At 45.8% G+C, this 20691-nt stretch overlaps 1 protein-coding gene across 3 annotated transcripts in view; it reads left to right on the top strand.

Annotated features, from left to right (window-relative positions):
• Rora (RAR related orphan receptor A) overlaps window positions 1–20691 on the top strand; it is a 100888-nt gene that overhangs the window by 54818 nt on the left and 25379 nt on the right. For all 3 annotated transcript variants that reach the window (XM_037208198.1, XM_028867418.2, XM_028867411.2), the window contains exons 2-3: window positions 8238–8323; window positions 19962–20103. In XM_037208198.1, the coding sequence (XP_037064093.1) occupies window positions 8238–8323; window positions 19962–20103 (228 nt within the window). The remainder of the gene's footprint in view (window positions 1–8237; window positions 8324–19961; window positions 20104–20691) is intronic.

Genomic DNA, 20691 nt, shown 5'->3' with positions numbered 1-20691 from the left:
TTTAGCAAACACACAGATCCATCAGGGGATGCGAGTCTGTTTCTCAGGAAAGCTTAATCAGGTTGGGATGGGAACATTACAAGGGGTTAATGGTTTGTCCCCATTGTCTCAACCCCCTGCGTCTTCACAGAAAACCACATGAGAAGATGGGCCTGGCTTCCTTATTCTTCAGAGACTTCCTGCATACTCAGCTAGCTCAGCTCTCTCCGAATTCATTCTAGGACATTCTGGCCTACTGTTTGAACTCCTCTCCACCTAAATTAGACACAAAATAGTCCAAGTTCCAAATGTCCAGTTGTGTTCAGTTTTAATCATACTTGGAAATCTTTGTTGTTTGAGGCAGAGATGTGTCTGTGTGTATCTGTCTGTCTGTGATGCTCTATGTATTTAATGAGTATTTACAGTTATGTCTTTAAAAAATTATTTTAAAAGCTGCTCAGCTTCAGGGGAAAGCTCAGTCGGTATGAAGTTTTTAAGTAGTGGCCCATGGACTGAGGACATAGGCCCATCACACAGTGCTTACCTGGGATGCACTACAAGGCCATGCGTTTGCTTCCCAGCACCACACACACACATAACTCCTTCATACTAGGTAAAATGTAGGTCTTCAAGGACAAAGGCACAGAAAAATATAAGTCTTTGTTTCTTTGTAGCTTAAAAGGGGTGGGGTCACTTAAGTCAATTAAAAAAATTAATACTGAACCTTGGGATGTCTGAGGATCACATGAACATGTACTGTGTTTACCAAGTGGGTGTCACGACACCAATGGTGTTCCCAAATGACTGGTCTAGCCCTGTTTGAATAGTGTGGCTCAGTGACTTTGCTGTGACTTCGCCATCTGAAGGGCCTTTTTCTTTCAGGTAGAAACTATCATAGCGATACCCAAACCCGTCAGTCCCCGAGAAATGAAGGGCTTAAAACTTAACGTATGTCTAGCTCACAGGTACAAATTATAGCACCGTGGACTTTGATTCTTTGTGGTGGACCTGTTGTGGGCAGTGAGGGCATGGCGTCCTGGTTCTTGCCAACAGTGATATGCCAAGCTTCCCAAAGCTTCCTGTTTATATAGGTTTTTCATCTTCAAAGAGGGTTAAAGGCATTCATTTACCACCACTGCCTGGGAGGTAAGATGTATTCCCTTTTTATAGGTGGAGGAAGTAGAGGTGTAAGTGACTTACTTGCGGCCACCCAGGGAGTCAGGTGTCACGGACAGGTTGGAGGGCTGGCACCACCTCTTCTTGGCTGGATGGCTCTGCGGCTCTTTCTCCCTGATGCCATTTGTTCTTAAGAGTAGCAGACCACGAGTAACAAATCCATGATACCTAATAAACCAGAACAAGAAAGAGATACCACGTGCATTGGTTGTGTGTCTGTCTGCCTGCCTGCCTGCCTGCATGCATGCATGCATGTGATGCTCTGGGATGTTTGAACATGAAGGAGACTTCATGTGACCCTCCCGGGGCTTTTCTTCCCCATCTGTAGAATGGGATGCTACAGTTGCCTCCTGCGGGGATGCTGTGCACGTGGACGTCAAAACAAGCTAATGAGGTCAAAACCGTTCAAAACCGCACAGAGCTCTGTGACTCTCGGCTGTCATTACTGCTGCCAGAAAACGGCGACGGGGCTGCTTATGGAATGGGTATTGAGGGGGTGGGGCTTTCCTAATTAGGGGTCTAATTGTTTTGGTGATGTGTGGCAATGATTTCAGTACTGTCGTGAAAGAATCCAAAATCAAGGGAAGAAAAGCCTGTCTTCTGGGGGAAAGCTAGCATGCTGAGCAGCATATATTTAGTAGACACAATGGCAAAACAAGTTGATTATGAGTTTTCTGAGAGTGCAGCTGGACCATGGCACATGTGGGGGGCCAGGGAACAGAGCCACACTGTATTCCAAGCCACAGGTCCAGGGTGACAGCTTCTCCTCCCACCATAGAGATAAAAGGAGAGTGCTCAGTGAACTTCAAGGATGGGTCAGTCCTCCCGAAGCAGGAGGGACAGAAGAGTTGCCACTGGGCTCCTGACCTTTCCCACGGCAAGCACGCTGTAAATTGTAACACTGTGGGTGAGGGCCCCACCGGAGGGGATGGTTTAAACAACGAAATGAGCTCCTCTGAGCAGACCAGTCGGAAGAGGCCTCCTCAGGAGGACAACAGGTCCAGCTGGAACATGGACCTCTCCTTTTTTCAGCCGGACTCCCCTAGGTAGGGTGCAACCCGCACAACCAATGTTGGAGGTCCTGAGACCAGAGGAACGGAGATTGCAGAAACCTGAAGTTTCCAAAGGCGTTCCAGGGTGAAGACTCAGAGGCTGTGGGCCAGGCGGCCTTGACACACAGGCCCTGCTGCTGTGCAGTGCCATGTGGGAGCTCCAGGAGCCTTTAATACCCCAGCAGTTTTAAACTGGGGATAAAATAAAGTGACTAATCCACAAAGGACTCGGCCATTTGACTGAAAATAAAATCAAATGCCTTAGGGTTTTTCTTTTTAATCTTTATTGGTTTTTCTGCTTACAAAAGTAATACATGCTGGTTGTAAAAAAAAAAAAAAATTCAAATGTTAGAGAAATATGTAACAGAGCAAGGAAAATGTCCTCCACATGCTCAGCCTTCCAGGAAGAAAAACCACCTTGACAGATTTGTGCAAATCAGAGTCCCTTTTCCAAGGAGATCTTTGCCAATTTTTTTTTTTTTTTTTTGCAACACAAGCAAAATTGATTGACATCCACATGTGTGACAGATATATCATAGCTGTACCCATGGTTTGGCCCCTAGCCATTTTCCTGACAAGCCGAAAGTCACCCCAAACACATATAGTCCAATTCAAGATAGAATGGGTGCTGAGATGACTCAGTCCTTACAAGCATGAGAACCTGAGTTCAGTCACCAGCACCCAGGTTAAAAAAAAAAAAAAAAAAAAAAAAAAACTAGGTAGAACAGGGAGATGGAGACAGACGATGCCTGGGTTCAAGGTGTAGCCATATTAGTAAGTCCCAGGTTCAGTGACAGCCCTGATCTCAAAAAATAAGGTAGTGAGCCATGGAGGAAGACACCCAACATCACACTCTAACCTCCACATGCTCATGCATACATGTGTACATGCACCCACACAAACACAAAGGATGGTGTGCAAATGAGCCCAAGGTGAAAAATGATTGGCATGAGCCGGGTCTATACGGTGTGCTCATATTTTCTATGAACCAACAGAAAAAACACCAACATCCCACTACCATTTGTGACATACACTGTCGCTGAAGCTAAGTGCCGCTGGTGTGTGTGGTGCTGCTGTGGCGGCCAGCACCAATTGCCTTCCACCATCCTTAGAAAATAAGCAGCTTTTCTCTATCCCCACTTCGCAAAGAGCTTAGACTCCAGGGGAAAGACTTTCATTCCACTATGAGGCAGGACTCCTTATCAACAACAATAATAGCAACTAGTAGTTTTCAAAGAACCAAGCAGTATGTGCCTGAAGAGGACACGTATAAAACGACCATGTGGAAATGGTTCAGAGAGGCTGCCGTTCATACACTACACCAGCAAATCTTCAGCTGGGAAGCTGGGACCAGAGAGGCTAACTTAATTTGCCTAGTCTTAAGAATTGGTAAACCTGAGGTCAGTCACTGGGAGGTCAAACATTCTACCTGGAATTCTGCAGAATGGAGAAGGTAGCCCACAATGTGAATGGTAATTTTCAGCTGTGTGCCAGGCAGGTAATTCCTAGGAAATGCTACCGACACTGGTTCCTGTGGCATGTAGGCTCATCCAGATCGCCGAGAAGGTGTCGCCTGGTCCTCCAGTGATTGTGTACCAAGTGCAAGCTTGTTGATAGTTATTCAGACTGTTCAGCCTGGCAGGGAGGTATGATGAGAAATGGTTTTGCGTATGTGTATTACTTTGTGTGTGTGTAGGCACCAATGCTGTATGTCACACACATATGGTGGTCAGAGGACAACTTGCAGGAGTCAGTTCTCTCTTTTTTACCATGTGGATCCTAGGGGCTGAACTCAAGTCATCAGATTTGGTGTCAAAGGCCTTTAAGACCTCTGAGCCACCTTGCAGGCCCCAGAGTCACATCTGCTTAGTTAAGCAGTCTTTTCACCCATTGGAGGAGCTGATGGCTACTTCTCCTGTAGATTAGAAATAAAAAGCAATCTGTGTGTGTGTGTGTACACACACATACATGTATATCATGCAAAGTGACAACCCAGCCCAAGAATCATGTGATCTGTTAGCACGCTGGCATTCTGAGGCTTCCTACTGTCACCTGTCAGCTCTAGAAATCTGCCTCTGCAAGTGTGGAGATCCAGCCTGAATTACGTAGAGTGTACAAGAGGAAACTATTTAGGCAATAGGGCTTTTAAAAAAAAATGTGAGCAAAGGAGACATTTTCATAGCAAGGATGCTCATTGGGAGGCTGATCTGGGGCCATACAGAGGTCTACGGCTCAGTGATACTGGCTGGGAGTACACGTTAGTCTGTGTACTTGTGATTGTCAACCATGGTGGTGTCTGACAGAGATCATGCTTTGGAATGCAGGCCAAGTTCATGTGTGTAGTAGATAAAGGAGCTAAGACACATCCTTTTGTGTGGAAAGAGTATTATTTGGAGAAGACAGTGCTTCCTGGTTGAGAATGGAAAGGCTGGAGGGATGCAAGGCAAAGGGATTCTTATCCTTCCCGTTGAAGGGAAAACTTAAATTGGTGGGACTACGCCGCCATCTTTTTGAAAGGTCTGGGAGGCGTCGACTGTGGTTTTCTTCTCTTTGATTCATTTGAGTCTGTCAACTGAGAGTAAGTAGGGCTGGAGCAGCTGAGGCGATTGAATGGGGAGATGGGTAAGTGCCTTGTTCCCAGCTGCAAATGTTTGCTGTGGGAATGTCAACACGTGTGATCCTGTGATCAGATGACATTCAGAGGGCTTGAGGTAGGAGCAGGTGCATTTTCGTCACCACCAAAGAGCACTCAGGGCTGAAATATCTCTTGAGATAAGACAGCCGTGGGGAGGGGGGTCGGCTAGCAGAGCCGTTTAAGCTGACCAAACAAAAGAGCTGAACCTTGCTCTGCAGAGACCCTTCTGGTCCCCACCTGGGAAGTTCCTGGATAAGTTTGTTCTAATTCTGATTCTTTAGCCTACATTGCCCACTGGGGCTAAGTACATCATGATGGAACAAAGGTCTAGGGGAATGGCCCCATCCTGGACAGGCAAGTGAGTCTACGTGCGCCCATTCATTCTTAGCTTTGTGGCCTCTGTGAAAACTTGTGCAATCAGCTTGGGTTTGGATAGCCTTGAGATCTGAAAGACCCGAACTTACGCAAGACTGAAGACCAAGGCTGCCAAAGCCTGACTCAGGCCCCCAGCCCTGACCCAGCAATACCAGCCACCGGAGGCTGTGCTGCCATTAGTTGCTGCCCTCCCCAGCCAGGCCCTGAGCCATTCCTAGAGGATGGTGTTAAGGCAGGGATGCTACTTCTAGCCCCTCCCCCTATCATGAACATCCACCAAACCTCCCTATATATATATATATAACATTACTATAGCCCTTTGTAAGCATTCTGGGTACTCTCTGAAGTCCACCCCAGAGCACAGCAGTAGCATTCACATCCCAACTTGATTCAGGTAGTGTTACTTAGTCTCCCTAGATAGCCTGCTCAGGGCCTTCAGATTCTTATATAGAACTGATCGACGTATCTTCCATCTTTCAGACAGACCGAAGATGATTTTGTTGTTTTGCATCTGTGTGGATGCACATGTGTGTACATGCATGTGAAGGCCAGAGGTTTGTGTCATGTGCCTTTCTTAGCTTATTTCTACGTTGAGGCATGGCGTTTCACTGAACCCACCTCACCAATTCAGCTGGTCTGGACAGCCAGCGTGCTCTGGGGACTCTCCTGTCTGCCTCCCAAACACTGGAACTACAGACTGGCTGCCATGCCCACCAGGCATTTAGGTGGGTGCTGGAGATCTGAACTCCAGTCCTCTGCTTGCAAGGCAGATGTCCACCCACTGAGCCTCTATGCCCTGAAGATGATTCTCGAAAGGCCCAGGCTGAAGATGAGTGAGGCTGCTCCGTTTGCCTCAAGTGACACTGATTGACACTGGGGTGGAGGTGGAAGGGTATCGAGGTCTGCTCATGTCATTTCAGTGATAGTTTGAAGTGGAGCATGGGCAGAAGGCAGCTCCTGGTCGGTTGTCTTTACCTCTCCGATAAATTCTGTTTAATAGGTGGACTGAGTTGTGTCACCTAATTATTCTTTTCCTCGCAGGTCAGGGTGGAGGCAGCCAGTTCTCATTATAGACCAGTTCATGCATGTGAGAAAACCCAGGTTGGAACTGTGTGGGCTGACAGAACTTTTAAGATGCCTTTCTCTCTGCCCCTTGTCTGAAAAGCACTAAGCATAACTCAGACTGCCTTTCCCGTGACTTTAGTGAAGATATTGAGAGGAATGCTTAATGTGGGGCCTTATGCTATATCCCTCGAGGAAGTCAAACAAGGCACGGTTGGAAATGGGATGTTTACTAATACAGCTCTAAACAGTCTAAGTTGCAGTAGCACCATTATGAGACAGTAGGCCTCCAGATGCTTTTGAACACTCTCTAAATCTGGTCAGGAGAGATGCCTCATTGGTTAAGAGCCCTTGCTGCTCTTCCAAAGGGACCTGAGTTGGGTTCCTGGCACCTATGGTCACAGCTCACAACCACCTGTGACAACTCTAACTCCAGAGAACCTGATGCCCTCTTCTGGCCTCTGTAGGCACTGCTGTCACACGCATATACCCCTCCCCCCTAAATCTTGGATGAGCACGCATGGTATGAAGTGCTGAAAAAATACACAGGGAAAAGACCCTCCTTCTAGAATAGCTGAAGTCACCACACGCTTGTATTCATCTTCTTGGAAGGGGGTTAGCAGACTGCATAGTTTATAATGAGTTTGAATCCAGGAACTTCGTTTATCTGGATATGGCATTACATCATTGCATCAAGTTCAAAGTCAGTGGTTATGGAAAATATCCCTGGATATGGTATGTCGTTAGTAAAGAGTAAGCCATGTGTTTGTGTGTGTTGTACACATCATGCAACAGAGTCCCTGGATGGAACCATTGCTTTGTGGAGGGCATAAAGCTACCCAAATACTTGCATAAAATGAAATTAACTAGGGCACTTGCTATTCTGTCTGCATGTATAACTCGGCAGATAATACGCTATGGTGATATCCAACTGTGAAAATTTTGGAATGTAAAGGTAGCACAACAGAACATTCTAGGTAAATGGGATCATAGCCATCATTGCAGATCAGTCTTGGTCTCCATGATTCCATATAGAAGTCTTATTTAAGAGATGAGTTAAATGTGGGATTTTCCCCCCATGTATTCTATTCTGTATATTTCAGTTCTCCATTCTGCTTTTTCTGACTTTACTGGAAACACAATGTGTTTATTTAGAGATGAATAGATGCCTACCTAGCCAGGACTTAGAACTTTGGTGTGATATCTTAATCAATTGGTTTTCCAGAGGCAAGCAGCTTTAAATAATCAATTGCATAAAAATACATGCATGCTGCACCAAAAGAGAAATCAATTTCCATCATAAAAAAATTCAGAAGCAACTTCTCCTGTTTGGCAAAATTCATCATTATTAAATTCAGGCAGGATATTAACTTTATGGCTGAGAGGTTTGGCTGTACAAAGATGAACTAATTTTGAACACATGGCAACTACATTAATTCTTTTAAAGGATGAGTGAGGAGCCCTTCCTATCATATGTAACTTATTAATATTTTGAACTGAATCATTTTCCTAAGTAGACCTGACTTTTGGGGGGTGTATTTTTCTCTACAAGTCAAAAGCCACATGCTCAGCCAAGACAGATTTATGACCTTTTAAAAATAATGATGGAAAATGCAATGGGGGGGGGGGGACACACTTTAGTATCGGCTTTGCTCTGAGGCCTAAACTGCGAACTCTCCAGTTCTGGAAGCCTTTGAAATGCTGATTCCAGTCTTCTTGTGGGCTCTTAAACACCTTCTCAAATGACCCATTTTAATAACCCGAAAGCTATTATATAACGAGCAGCCATAATTTAGTCCAGGGCTCTAGGGGGACCCTCACAGTTCAGCAATGAATAGTTAATGCAGGATAATGTTTAGCAGGTTATTAGTTTTCACTATACAAATGCTGATCGGGGAACGCTTTTATAAGGTGTTTAAAAGAAAATGTAATTAACTGGTTGCATGCTTCTGTTGCAGCTCAAATTGAAATTATTCCATGCAAGATCTGTGGAGACAAATCGTCAGGAATCCATTATGGTGTCATTACGTGTGAAGGCTGCAAGGTAAGCTGTTTTAATTGTTGTTGTTGTTTCTATTCATGTTACGGGGCATCTTTGCCATTTCTATTTTTTACTTCCAGTCTGCCTAAAAATTCAGTTCCTTGAGATTCTGAGTGATGATGACACTCAGGGTGTGGTCAGGACTGCGATGTTCAATTATAATGACTGCAGTGACCCATACTTTACTCCTTCCATCAACATGGCAGGAGAATAAAGAGCAAGGGACCAGAATCTGTGGCACTGATGAGCTACCTCGGGGGCTGGGGAGATGGCTCAGTGGGGATAGCATTCCGTGTGCAGGAATGAAAACCTGAATTCAAATCCCTTGGTGCCCACGTGCAAAATCCAAGAATGGCCACCCGTGCCTCGTTCCCCGGCTTTCTAGGGTAGAGATCCAGAAGCTTACTGGCCAGCTAGCCTAGCAGCAACAGGGATGTCCAGGTTCCGTGTGAGACCCTGTCTCAAGGGAATGAGGCAGGGAGCTCCAGAAGAGGACACTGACATCCTATTCTGACCTCCATTGGTGTGTACACACACACACACACACACACGCACACACACACACACACACACACACACACACACACACACGAGACCTCTGATTGCCCTGTTACTGGATTTATGAGAAGGTATTTCCAAGTTTCACATGGACGTGACTAAGTCTTTCTGTTGGCATCCCGATGTTAGTGCACCTGGTTAAATTATAGAACTGAGCTCTACCCCTGGTACCACTTGCCCACATTGTTTGGGACATATCTCAGCCTTTTTAATGACTCAGCTTTTTCCATGAAGTAGCCATGACACCTGCCCTTCCTACCTGTTCGGACTATTCCAAGAATAGGAGGTGCTTTTAAATAAAAGCCCAAAGAACAGAAAAGAGTCATTTGAATGAGTAGCATCTGTATTATTGCTACTGTGACCATTTGTATGATGTGACCTTGGGGCCAGGGACACAGACCAGGCTTCCTGTGAGAAAGGAAGGCAGAGATGCTTAGTCATTCCAAGACCACGCCCCCAAACTTATACAAATTTCCATCGACTAAGATTTAAATTCTTCTGCTTGTATGGGAAGAGTTCTGAGACAGCGTAAAAACGGCACAAAATGAGTAGGAGAAATGTTATTTGATGCAAACGGCCTAGGAGACAGCTACACCTAGACCCAAATTCGCCCTGAGGCTTTTTAAGATTGGGGTGGGGGGGTGGGGAGACTTTTCGAATTTGGTTTGCATTCCTTTAGTGAAAACAAGAATATATTGTGTCATAAAATTGAAAAACCACCTGCAGACATACGTAATGGCTGAGAGATCTAGGGGAGATTAGCCTCATAATTGTTAAAATTGTCCTTCTCGCTGCTAATCATAATATCATTTGCTGATTTACATATATGTTAATACATCATCTAGACTGCAGGTTAGTGAAGTTTTTTTTTTTTTTAATTATTACATGTATTTACTTGGGGCAGGAAAGTGGTGTGCAGATGCCGTGGCATGCATGCATGTGGAAGTCAGAGGACAACTTGCAGAAGTCAGTTCTCTCCACCATGTGGGCCCCAGGAACTCAGCCATCAGTCCCGGTGGCAAGTCCCTCTACCTACTAAGCCACCTCACTGGTCAAAGCTCGGGACTTTTGCATATCACCAAATCCTTTTGTACTTTAAAAGGCCGCCCACCTTTTAGAAATGGGAAACTTGCTACTTGAGGGGAATTTTGAATTATTCATCACTGTGGCAAAGGCCTCAGAGTACTGGATTTCTTTAAGAAAAAAAAAAAATCCCACACCCTTTTCTTCCTTAATCTGGCCTCTCTGAAATAAATTCTTTAGCTCAGTGGTAGCGCGCTTGCCTAATAAGTGCAAGGCCCTGAGTTTGGTCCTCAGCTCCGAAAAAAAAAATAAATAAAAATGAAATACTTGAGGCTGGAGAGAAGGCTTAGTGGGTAACACCGCTTGCATTGGGAGAATAAGGACCTGGCATCTATGTTTAAAAAACTAAAATGCTGCATGCGGCTGTGTGGGCTGGAACCCTGGCATTGGTGGGCCAGAACCAGGCATATCCTGAGAGCTCAGTGACCAGCCACCTGAGCTGAAACAGTGAGCTTCCAGTTCAGTGAGCATCTCTGTCTCGGGCAATAAGAACAACAGTGGAAAAGGCCCTGTGGCCTCTGCATGTCTCCCACACACGTGAAAAGAAAGTTGAAACACTAACCTAGCTGTGCAAATGACCTGTCTGTAACCACGGCCTCAACTTCAGCCTGCCTCCCCAAAGCTGTATCCTTGGTAGAAGAGCGTATCACCCAGGTGTTTATACCACCTAGGTCCTTCCATTCTGCCCAAGAAGCTCAACCCTCCCTGAGTCTGCCCACTGTGCCCCTGTGGTTCTTCTATGTGTTGAACTGACACACAGTATCTGGAAATATGAAATACAGGGGCGGGGTGACTTGGGTGCGATGCTTTAGCAATTTGAAAGGCTCACTAGTAACAGGCCATTCAGGAAATCCTCAAGTGGCAGAGGACCAGTGCATTTCCACATGCACACTGTACGTTGCAAGGCCCGGTGTTTATTCTGGAGGAAAGGAAAACAAACAGCAAGGCTAACAGCAGTTAAGATCCTATTATCATCTGGAATCCCTTCCAAATCCTGTCCACGTGACGCCTCCTTGCTGAAATGGCTTTCAGCTGTTGGTTCTGATCCTCTGCTCAGGTAGCTTCCCGCAGTGAAGGCCACTAAACCACTGAAGTGCAATCTATTCCGTGTTGTACATTTTTGAGGGATATGGTACCTGTTCCATATTGCAGTTTCTGACTGTAACAGTTTTATCCCTAGTTACAGTGAAGTCAAGAGACTTCTGCCACCGACATTAATTATCCGATTTTAACCAGGTGGAGGTGATCCCACCATGACTAATCCTAAATGATTTCTTTCTGGCGGTATAATTAAACATAGGAGGGAAAACCACAGCACACATCAAGTAGGTATGTAACCTGGGGGGGGTAGTGTATTATAGACACACATATAAATCATAATATATATACATTTACATCCTAGTATATTGACCATATAGGATTCATTTATTGGAGACTTATTCGTCAGGACTTATAGCTAAGATAGTGTCCTATGTGAAACTTCCTCTTTCAGCCAATAACAGGGAAATTCACAATCATCTCTGCATAGATGCATTCTCATAAAATAACTATAGGAAGGTTTTTAAAGAAATTTAGAGCATGTAACAGATACTTTTCTCCCCTCTGAAGAAACTGTCAAAGTATGTTGGAGCTTTTGTATGTGCTTGGCTGGAAAGAAGCTTGGCCAATGTTCCCTTTAGGCCCAAATAGCTCTTCATGAATTCTATTTGTTGCTGTTATTTGATTGTAAAAATTCACTGTGCCCCCTGAGCTGGTTCTGTCTAGTTTCCAACATTAATGCTTTCATACTCAATATTTTTATTTTTAATGCTTTAAAATGCCTAGTCCTGGATTAGAGTTCAGCCTTTTAAAATGAAAATTAGATTTGGGAGAGGCTGCTGTTACTTCCCCCTCCGACCATCAAAGTTTTCCATTCCGCCACGTGTAAGTGATGAGGTGAATGGAGTACTTCCGGTTCAGTCTGCATCGCCACAAAACCAAATGACCTGTTAAGCATGTCTCAGTAGCTACTGTCCTTCCTCCACTCACAAGCACGCCGGGTTCAAGGCCGTGTGGTCGGTAGAAATCCTCCCTGCCCTGGTGCTAGATTTCTGGAAGGTTCTCCTTGGGGGCCCCGAGTGTCTGCCCTGGGATTGGATCTGAGAATGTTGGAGCTCAGGTGCTAGCAGATATCTCCATTTACAAATGGGACACGTGAGGCGAGGTCAGCTTCACTCAGAGCTCATTGGCACACACAGTTCCAGGAGGAGGTGGGCCATATCTGTGGAGGAAAGTCTCCCGGGGCAGGGCTGCCTGGCTAGAGGACCTGTACACCAGCTAACTGGTGCACATGAGACTGTCTGGAGAACCTGAGTCTCAAGCCTGTCGGTAGTGGTGGCACACGCCTTTAATCCCAGCGCTCGGGAGGCAGGTGGATCTCTGAGTTCGAGGCCAGCCTGGGCTACACAGCCTTTCTCTCCCTGACTTCAATCTATGGATGACCTTTCCCCCATTGTCCTGCTGCTCCGCTTGTTCCCCACACTCATCCTCACCCTCCTGAACATTCTCAAAAGAAAGCTCCCAGGGTAAATAAAAAATAAAAATAAAATTGGGACAGAGGGCATCGTTTTACATACAAGACTCGGCTCTTCCCAGCCCCAGAAATAAAACAAACGGCAGACACAGAACCCACTCGTAAAGTCTCCTGAAATTCCAGTTCTTCGTTGAATTTCAAAACGCAATGCTTTGGGCAGGCCTGGGAACACTCCCGATAACTCCGAGTCATGAATAAATCTCGGTTGTCAAAAAGCAAATGTGTAGCCATTCCAAAGCGTCTGCCATTAGAATTCCACAAGGCAGCTGTCAGCTGTTCTCTTGTAATTAAACAGCCAATGAGCAGCTAATTAAGACATATGTGTACACAGAAGTGGAAGTGGGTATGGTAATGAACTGTAGGAATCAATTCATTACGTGAAAATTGTCAAAAGACCAAACATCAGATCAGCATTGCAGCCTGGGCTTCATGGAGAAGCAGCCCCAAGTAGGAGGGGACACCCCCACCCCAAGGGTAAGACTCCTGAGGACCTCCCCACCAGACCTACAGTTCAGTGTCCCGCCCGCCCACATGCTTGGGCCAAACCATCGATAACCCTGATGTTGCAACGATTTTCATGAGGTAGATCTAGCACACTAGTTTCCCCAGCTATGTAGAAACACAGCGTTTGAGACCCTGTTTCGACCTGGATTTGATCAATATCAGCGACTTTCACTACAGGTCTGAGAAGCAGGTAGGGGCCTCCCCCCGACCCCCAATCTGTCCTCCATACTTCTGTGACCTGAGGCTGAGGAGATGTCTTCATCGGGGAAGCGCTTGCTGTACAAGTTTGATCCCCAGTAACACACACCTGTACTCCTAGGAGAGGCAGACGGGAGAATCCCTGGGGTCAGCCTAGCCTAACTGGTGAGCCCTGGGGCCCAGTGACAAACCCCTCCCTACCTGCGAGGGAGGGAGGGAGGAAGGGAAGGAAAGACAGCTCCTGAAGATTAATACCCAAGATTGACCTTTGGCGCACCTACCACAAAAACAAAAACCTGTGACCTTTGGAATAAGATGCACCTAGAATCAGGAACCCAAATCAGACACCTCCTGTCATCTGCTTGCTGTGAGGTCTTGAACATGTAGCTCAATCTCTCTGAACTTGAGACTTGTCTATAAACCAGATATGCAAATTGCTGCTTTAAATACAGTTAATGAAGTGTCCTGCACAGCACTTAGAAGCATGCTCAGAACAAGACTGTTACCATACCCCCCCCACCCCACCCCCACCCCCCGGCCATGATTCAACAAGTATCGGAATGAATGATTTTGATCAAAGAAGACAGTCGAGACAGAAGTAACACAACTAGAGAGGTAATTCAGAGTAGGAATATGCCTGGGATGGGCCGGCTCAGAGAAGGTCTCAGAGAAAGTGGGCGGAGGGTAGATTATGAGTTTCCAGGCTGTGGCAGGGACAGAGGTCATTTGGGGTGCTAGGACACAGTAGTTTAAGTTGGTCTGTGTGTGGCTTTGGAAAGAGGATTGAGTCTGGGAGACAGATGCCTGGACGGGTGTCCATTACCCAGTTATCATGAGGGTGAGGTGAAGAACTAGGGGGCTGATAGGCAGGAAGGACCCCAGCGCTGGGTCTTAAATGAGTGTGTACCCAAGTTTGGATGGAGGAAATAAAGTCTATAGTTTCAACCTGAATTTGGGTTGATAATTTCATCTCCATGTCTGAATAAGAAAGTGAGAAAACAGAGACACGTTTTAGAACTTCACATCTTCGTCAGTGAAGATGTGAACAACTTTGCTGAATCCTTTAGTAACCTTCGAATTCTGGATGAATGTTTCCACCTTTCTATGCCGTCCCCAGTTCCATGGCCACAGTTATGACACACTCTCGCATTCAGTCTGCACTGAGGTCACTTTCTGTACGAACTTTTCAGTTTAGACAGCCACCAATCAAGCACGCTCACCAGTTTCCATGTTATAAATAATCCACCTTGAGGCTACTGCAAGCTACCCAGGGTACAGCCTTGCTAGAGAGTCAGGAAGAAATAACCAGTACTTCGGTATCCCCAACTGTTGCCAGCCTTCCAATATACCCAGCACACATCCTAATAATCATTTTTTAGTGGTTAGGTTTAATAACTGGGTTGAGTGAATTTCCTGACATTTAGCATTCAGCTCTTGAATCCAGGTATGAGCTTTCTCCTGAACACCCTAGCCCCAGGTCTAACCCAGGAAGATTCCCACCCAGTGGTCAAATTCAATATATATAACCATATTGTTTTCTGAAAAGTACCAGGGAATAGACACGCCCAAAGAATAGTAAGCAGGTATCATAAATAAAGCTCAAAAACTGTGCTCTAAGTACAAGGTAACATGGGGCTGGAGAGATGGTTCAGCAGTTTAGAGCACATATTGCTCTTAGAGAACCAGAGTTCAGTTCCCAGTACCCAGGTCAAGTGGCTCAGAACCCCCGTAAACTCCAGTTCTAGAGGATCCGATGTCCTCTTCTGGCCTCCAAGACACTACATTCAACCATACCAGGGACACACATATACATAGTTTATTTTTTTTTTTTACTTTGAAATAATATAATTAAATCATTTCCCCTTCCCTTTCCTCACTCCAGACCACCCCATATACCCTTCCTTATTCTTCCAAACTCATTCCTTATTTCAGTTGTTACACACACACTCATATATATTCCTAAATACAACCCGCTCAGTCTGTATAATGTGACTTGTATGTATGGGTTCCAGGGCTGTCCATTTGGTATTGGATAACCACTGGTGCTCGTCCCTGGGGAAGACTACTTCTCAGGCTCTCGGCGTTCTTTGGTTGCCTATGGTTCTTTGTGGAGAGCTGAAGCCTCTTGGGCTTTCTGCTGCCCATGTTAGCCTGTTTCGTTAGTCACGTTGGTAGGACGTTATGGGTGTAACTATTTCATATTGCTCAAACTCGTGAGTTTATGTGAATTGTCTCCCTAAAGGTAAAGGACCTATTGTACATTGTCAAAACCTGCACGGGTGATTCCATCGTGTCACCTGCTGAAGGCTACAGTGCCTGATAATCTCTCAACTTCCTTCCAGCACAGAAGGCTTACTGGTGTTACATTTTGAAGGGCTGCATGGCAGCATATAGCCACTAGGTGGTGGTAGTGTGCCACAATCCAATGTTGTGGGATCTTTGTACGCTGTGTGGAGATATATTGCTGTGATTGGTTTAATAAAAAGCTGAATGGCCAATAGATAGGCAGGAGGTATAGGCGGGACTTCTGGGCAGAGAGAGAGGAAGTTGGAGATGAGTCTAGGTGTGTGAGAGACATGAGGAGACACAGAGGAAGTAGTACATGACAGAACGTAGATTAATAGAAATAGGTTAGTTTAAGTAGGTTCTAAAAGCTAAGGCCAAGATTTCATAATAAGTCTCTGTGTCATTATTTTGTTTGTTTGCTTGTTTGTTTTTTGAGACAGGGTTTCCCTGTGTAGTTTTGGTGCCTGTCCTAGATCTCGCACTGTAGACTAGGCTGGCCTCGAACTCACAGAGATCCACCTGCCTCTGACTCCCGAGTGCTGGGATTAAAGGTGTATGCCACCAGTGCCTGGCTCTCTCCTCTGTATTCTAAAGCTTTACTTATTTTACTGGCATAACTAACTTCCTCAACATTTAAACTGCGGATCCCCACAAGGAACACTGAAGTCTTTAAAGAAGGCCAGGGCTGAGCAGAAGGCTCAGTGAAGCATTTGCCATGTAAACATGAGGCCCTGTGTTCGATGTCATGTTAAAAGCCGGGTGTGAGTGCATGCATGCCCTTGTGATCCCCGCGGAGAGAAGAGGGTGGGGTGGAGACAGGCAGATACTCAGGACCGATGGTCAGCTAGCCTGGCCTAATCCTGAGTTCTAGGTTCAGTGAGAGACTCAGTCTCAAAAAAACAAACAAAAGTCGAAGGTGGACAGCACCTGATGAGCAGGATATGCACAGGTAACACACACCGGGGAAGCAAAGGACCTGGTCTCTCTGAAAATGCAAAGTTCAGTTTGGCTAAGCCATTGCAGCCTCCTCAGACTCTCCCTAGAAAGCTACACAAAGCTACACCGGACCCCTCCCATAGGGGAGAGGATATTTCTTCTTGAGCACGGGGCTCTGTTGTCTTCGCCCAACACAATGGCCTCTTCCTGCTTCTCAGCTCTGCCCTGTCACAGCTGCTGAGCAGGCCTGTGCTTGACGGACTCAGCTGAAGAGTAAATGTGAGGTGAAGAGGGTGTGTGTGTGTGCGTGTGTGTGTGTGTGTGCGCGCGCGTGCGTGCACACGGGCTTGCTCTCCCAAATCCTTCCCAGCGGCCACATCTGAGCAGACAGCTTGGAAGCCAGTCGTGAGCTCCAGGATTGCTGCCACCCACCCTAGATCCATAGAATACTGCACCTGTCACTGGCGTAATCAACCCCCGAGCCGATTTACTCAATAATGAGAGTGACTCTGAGACCTTGCCTGGAGTTTCGTTGCCCTTCACTCTATGAATGAGCCCAAGTGATTGCCATATGGCTGCGGTAGGTAAGGTGAACCAAAGGAGACAGACTTCTTCTGGGCAGAGGGAAGGAGACGATGGACTTCGGAGGCTGATTTCTCACGTGACTCCTACCCCACCTCAGCTGATTTGATAAGAGGCTTGGGCAGTGGCAGCCTGAGCCAGCGGAAGGAACAAATATAAAGGGAAATGTTGATTTCAGAGTCAATTTACCCGTGTATACCTTGGCTTTGGACACTCATATAATGGTGGGCCTCGATGAGAATGGAGGGGGAGGGGTTCTTTGACACATTGTGGAAGTGGGGAAACAAACGGGATAAGTGTGTTCTGGAAAGCAGCCTGGAAAATCCCTGACCTGACTTCCTGTCATGCTGGAGGTGGGATTTTGAGCAAGTCACACCATTGATAGGCTTTAGTACCTTTACCCTTCATACAAATAAATAAAATAAAAATCTTTTTTAAAAATCACTGTGAAAGAAACAAAGGGGGTAGAGAGTGGCCGAGTCTCAGCTCAGACAGAGACTGAAATGTACACCCATGCAGGTGACCTCTTGGTATGTTTTTAAACATATTTTCTTGGCTTCTAAGAAAACTTCTTCTCATTCCCTTTTTACCAAGGACCACACACACACACACACACACACACACACACACACACACACACAGGACTTTAAATATTTTGACAAGGGACTGCTCTCCAAGACACTGGCCTTGCTACAAAGCGGATTAAAAAAGCTAAGCTAACATGAATCTAACTTACATGACTTGGTCCACACAGACCCCAGTCACCACCCAAGCAGCACATGAGGCCAGGGGCAGTGGATTCCCAATGCCTTGCACGCCTGTCCACTTGTAGAGTAATAATCAGAAAGCAAAGAGAAAATTGGAGTCACTCATGGGCCTACTAGCCAAAACCAGAAATTCTTTTCACTTAGGAGCATAATTTTCCTTCATTTTTTATATCAAATGTGTGATGTTCTCACGCTTGTAAACTGGATTACCTAGGTTTAGTTCTTTAGCCAATTTTATATTAAGGCTACTTCTGAAACATGATTTTTCAGTGCTACCCAACTCCATTGGGTGAGTCTGTACTAGAACACATCAGCCATGGTGGGCAGCTAGTGTTCTCAAGAGCCTCCTTCTGGATGAATCTTCGTACCATTTCTCTGGTGGTCCTTTAATGTTTATTCCTTAAAAGATTCCTGACTTACAGGACAAGCACATTTTGTTTCTGTTCTTAACAATTCTAATATAGTAGCCAAATTGGCCTCTGGAAACATCCATTAGGAGAAGCATATCACTACTACTTTGACATTACCTGGTCCATTCTTCCTTTACTCCCTGGCCCATCGATGTCCCCTTGGTTGGAGTCATCTGTCTTTAGTATTAAAGAAAGCTCTGAAGATGACATTCTCTCTTACACCCTTCACACAAACAGTTCCTTACCTTACTTTTCTTTTGGGTGTTTTTCTTTTGCCCAGCTTACAATGCCATTGAAAGAAAAAGAGATACATGCGTGTGTATGTGTATGCATGTATATCTATATATGTATAGATATACATGTATACATATATGTGCAGTACATATACATATATCTCCAATGCCTGTGCCATGTATCTGGAAGTTAAGAAATATGCTTCTAAGTAGCACATGTGTTGCATAAGAAATCTACGGCAGATTAGAACACATTTTCAAGAAAGTGATAGGGGAAATACTGTACCTGTGGTAAGCTTGTGGGTTGCTGCTAAAAGATCACTAAAGAGAAGCCTGCCCATTTCAGTCCCAATACTGAAAATCAGGAAGTGAATAAGCACACAAAAACATCATCCTTGAGGTCAGCAGCTCCCTCACATCTTTGCACACCCTCTCATTTCCCACACAGCACTCAACACAAATGAGAAAGCCCATGATCACCATGCCGGACCTGTCAAATCCTAAAGGCTATGATTCTAAACACTACTGATTCTCAACCACTGAGGATGGAGAATTCCCTTTGCAACTGATTTTAAAGTAGTCAAATCAAGTGTCATCCAACTGTTTCACCAACAGGTTCAGACTTAGGGAGTGAGAGATGCCTAAATGGCCCGAGACTTGAGTGGCAGAGAGAAAACTCCAACACCACAGCACACCCAGACTGCAGTGCGCTGAGTGCAGCCACGTTTTCCTTAATGTTGGGCAGCCTGGAGAAATGTATACTTTACCAAAAAGTGTTTTGGAGGCTGGGGAGATAAAAGACTTCATGGGTTAGAGCATTTTCTGCATAAGGATGAAAACCTAATTTTGAATCCCCAACACTCACACAAAAAGCCAGGCACAGCCATGGGGACTGTGGGATACAGAGAATGGAGGATCGCCAGGGCTTGCGACATGACAGTCTATTTCCAGACAGAAATTTACAGTCTATTTACAGAGAGACCCTGTTTCAACAAATAAAGTAGAGAGCAAGAGCAGGACATCAGATGCCCTCCTTTGGCCTCCACAGCACACACGAGCACACTCATGTATACGTGCATGTGCATGCACACACACACACACACACACACACACACACACACACACACTTGTGTGTACATCTCCATACATGCACCCCCAAAAAAGGTATTTTTAGAGATACAGGTTAAAGGCAGATCCTTTGGTGTCATCCAGCAAGCACACAGTTTGTTTTGTTTTTGATCAGCCGGATCATGTGTCTTTTACACAGTCAACTGGGTGGAAGTTAAGGAAGTTTTGCATGTGTAAGGGATAGAGGGCTAGGCTCTGGGGGTTAATTTTACTCAAGGAAAAAGAAGCGACTTTAATTTCATTAATGGTCTCCTGGACGATTCTGCTCCAAGCTTATCCCTCCATTAAATATTAATTTAATGGTGCCCAGTGCTTAGCCCACGGCCTTTGGTATCCCCGCTGGAACGGACACTAACCTGTTCCGTATTTACAACTGAATCGCAGGGCTTTTTCAGGAGAAGTCAGCAGAGCAATGCCACCTACTCCTGTCCTCGTCAGAAGAACTGTTTGATCGATCGGACCAGCAGGAACCGCTGCCAGCACTGCCGGCTGCAGAAATGCCTCGCCGTGGGCATGTCTCGAGACGGTGAGCCTCTCAGAGCCGGCGTGGGGCAAATGCGTGGGGCTGGGCAAGCACTCCTGAGAAGTGGGCACTGCTCCATCAGGGGAAGCCCTCTCGGTCTTCCCGGGTCCCCCTGGCAGCTTTCTGCAACCCACGGCACTTCCTGCAGTCAGCTGACTAGCTGATGGGGGCAGACATACAGAGTAGGGTCTTGTAGTGAGAAACCCTTCCGATTGCTTGCCAACATTTCACAAACGACAGGTATGTGTCATCTGAGGGCTTTCAGAAACGCGCCTCCTGCAGGAAACCCAAGCCAGGACAAATGAAGTAGACTTAATGCTGGTAAGTCTACGGGCATTTGGCAGGAAACAGTTCTTCTGGTAACTGGGTCAAAGTCAAACCTTTGCAGCTTTCGAACATGTGAAAATAGTGCAAAGCGAGGCTCCGTGACAGATGTCCTTTTTCATTAAGAGAAGGCATAAGGACTAGAAATGGGCCAGTGTCCAGTTACAGAGCACCCCAGCATCCTCCCTGAAACTGATCTGAAGTGCGCCAAATAAGCAACAGCAGGATTCAAGACAGTTACGCATGGAACTGGGCAGGAAATGCAGC

Source organism: Peromyscus leucopus, chromosome 7 (assembly GCF_004664715.2).
Source record: "Peromyscus leucopus breed LL Stock chromosome 7, UCI_PerLeu_2.1, whole genome shotgun sequence".
Classification (NCBI taxonomy): Eukaryota; Metazoa; Chordata; class Mammalia; order Rodentia; family Cricetidae; genus Peromyscus; species Peromyscus leucopus.
The sequence above is the reverse complement of the archived record's forward strand: the minus strand, read 5'-3'. Positions and strand labels throughout refer to the sequence as shown.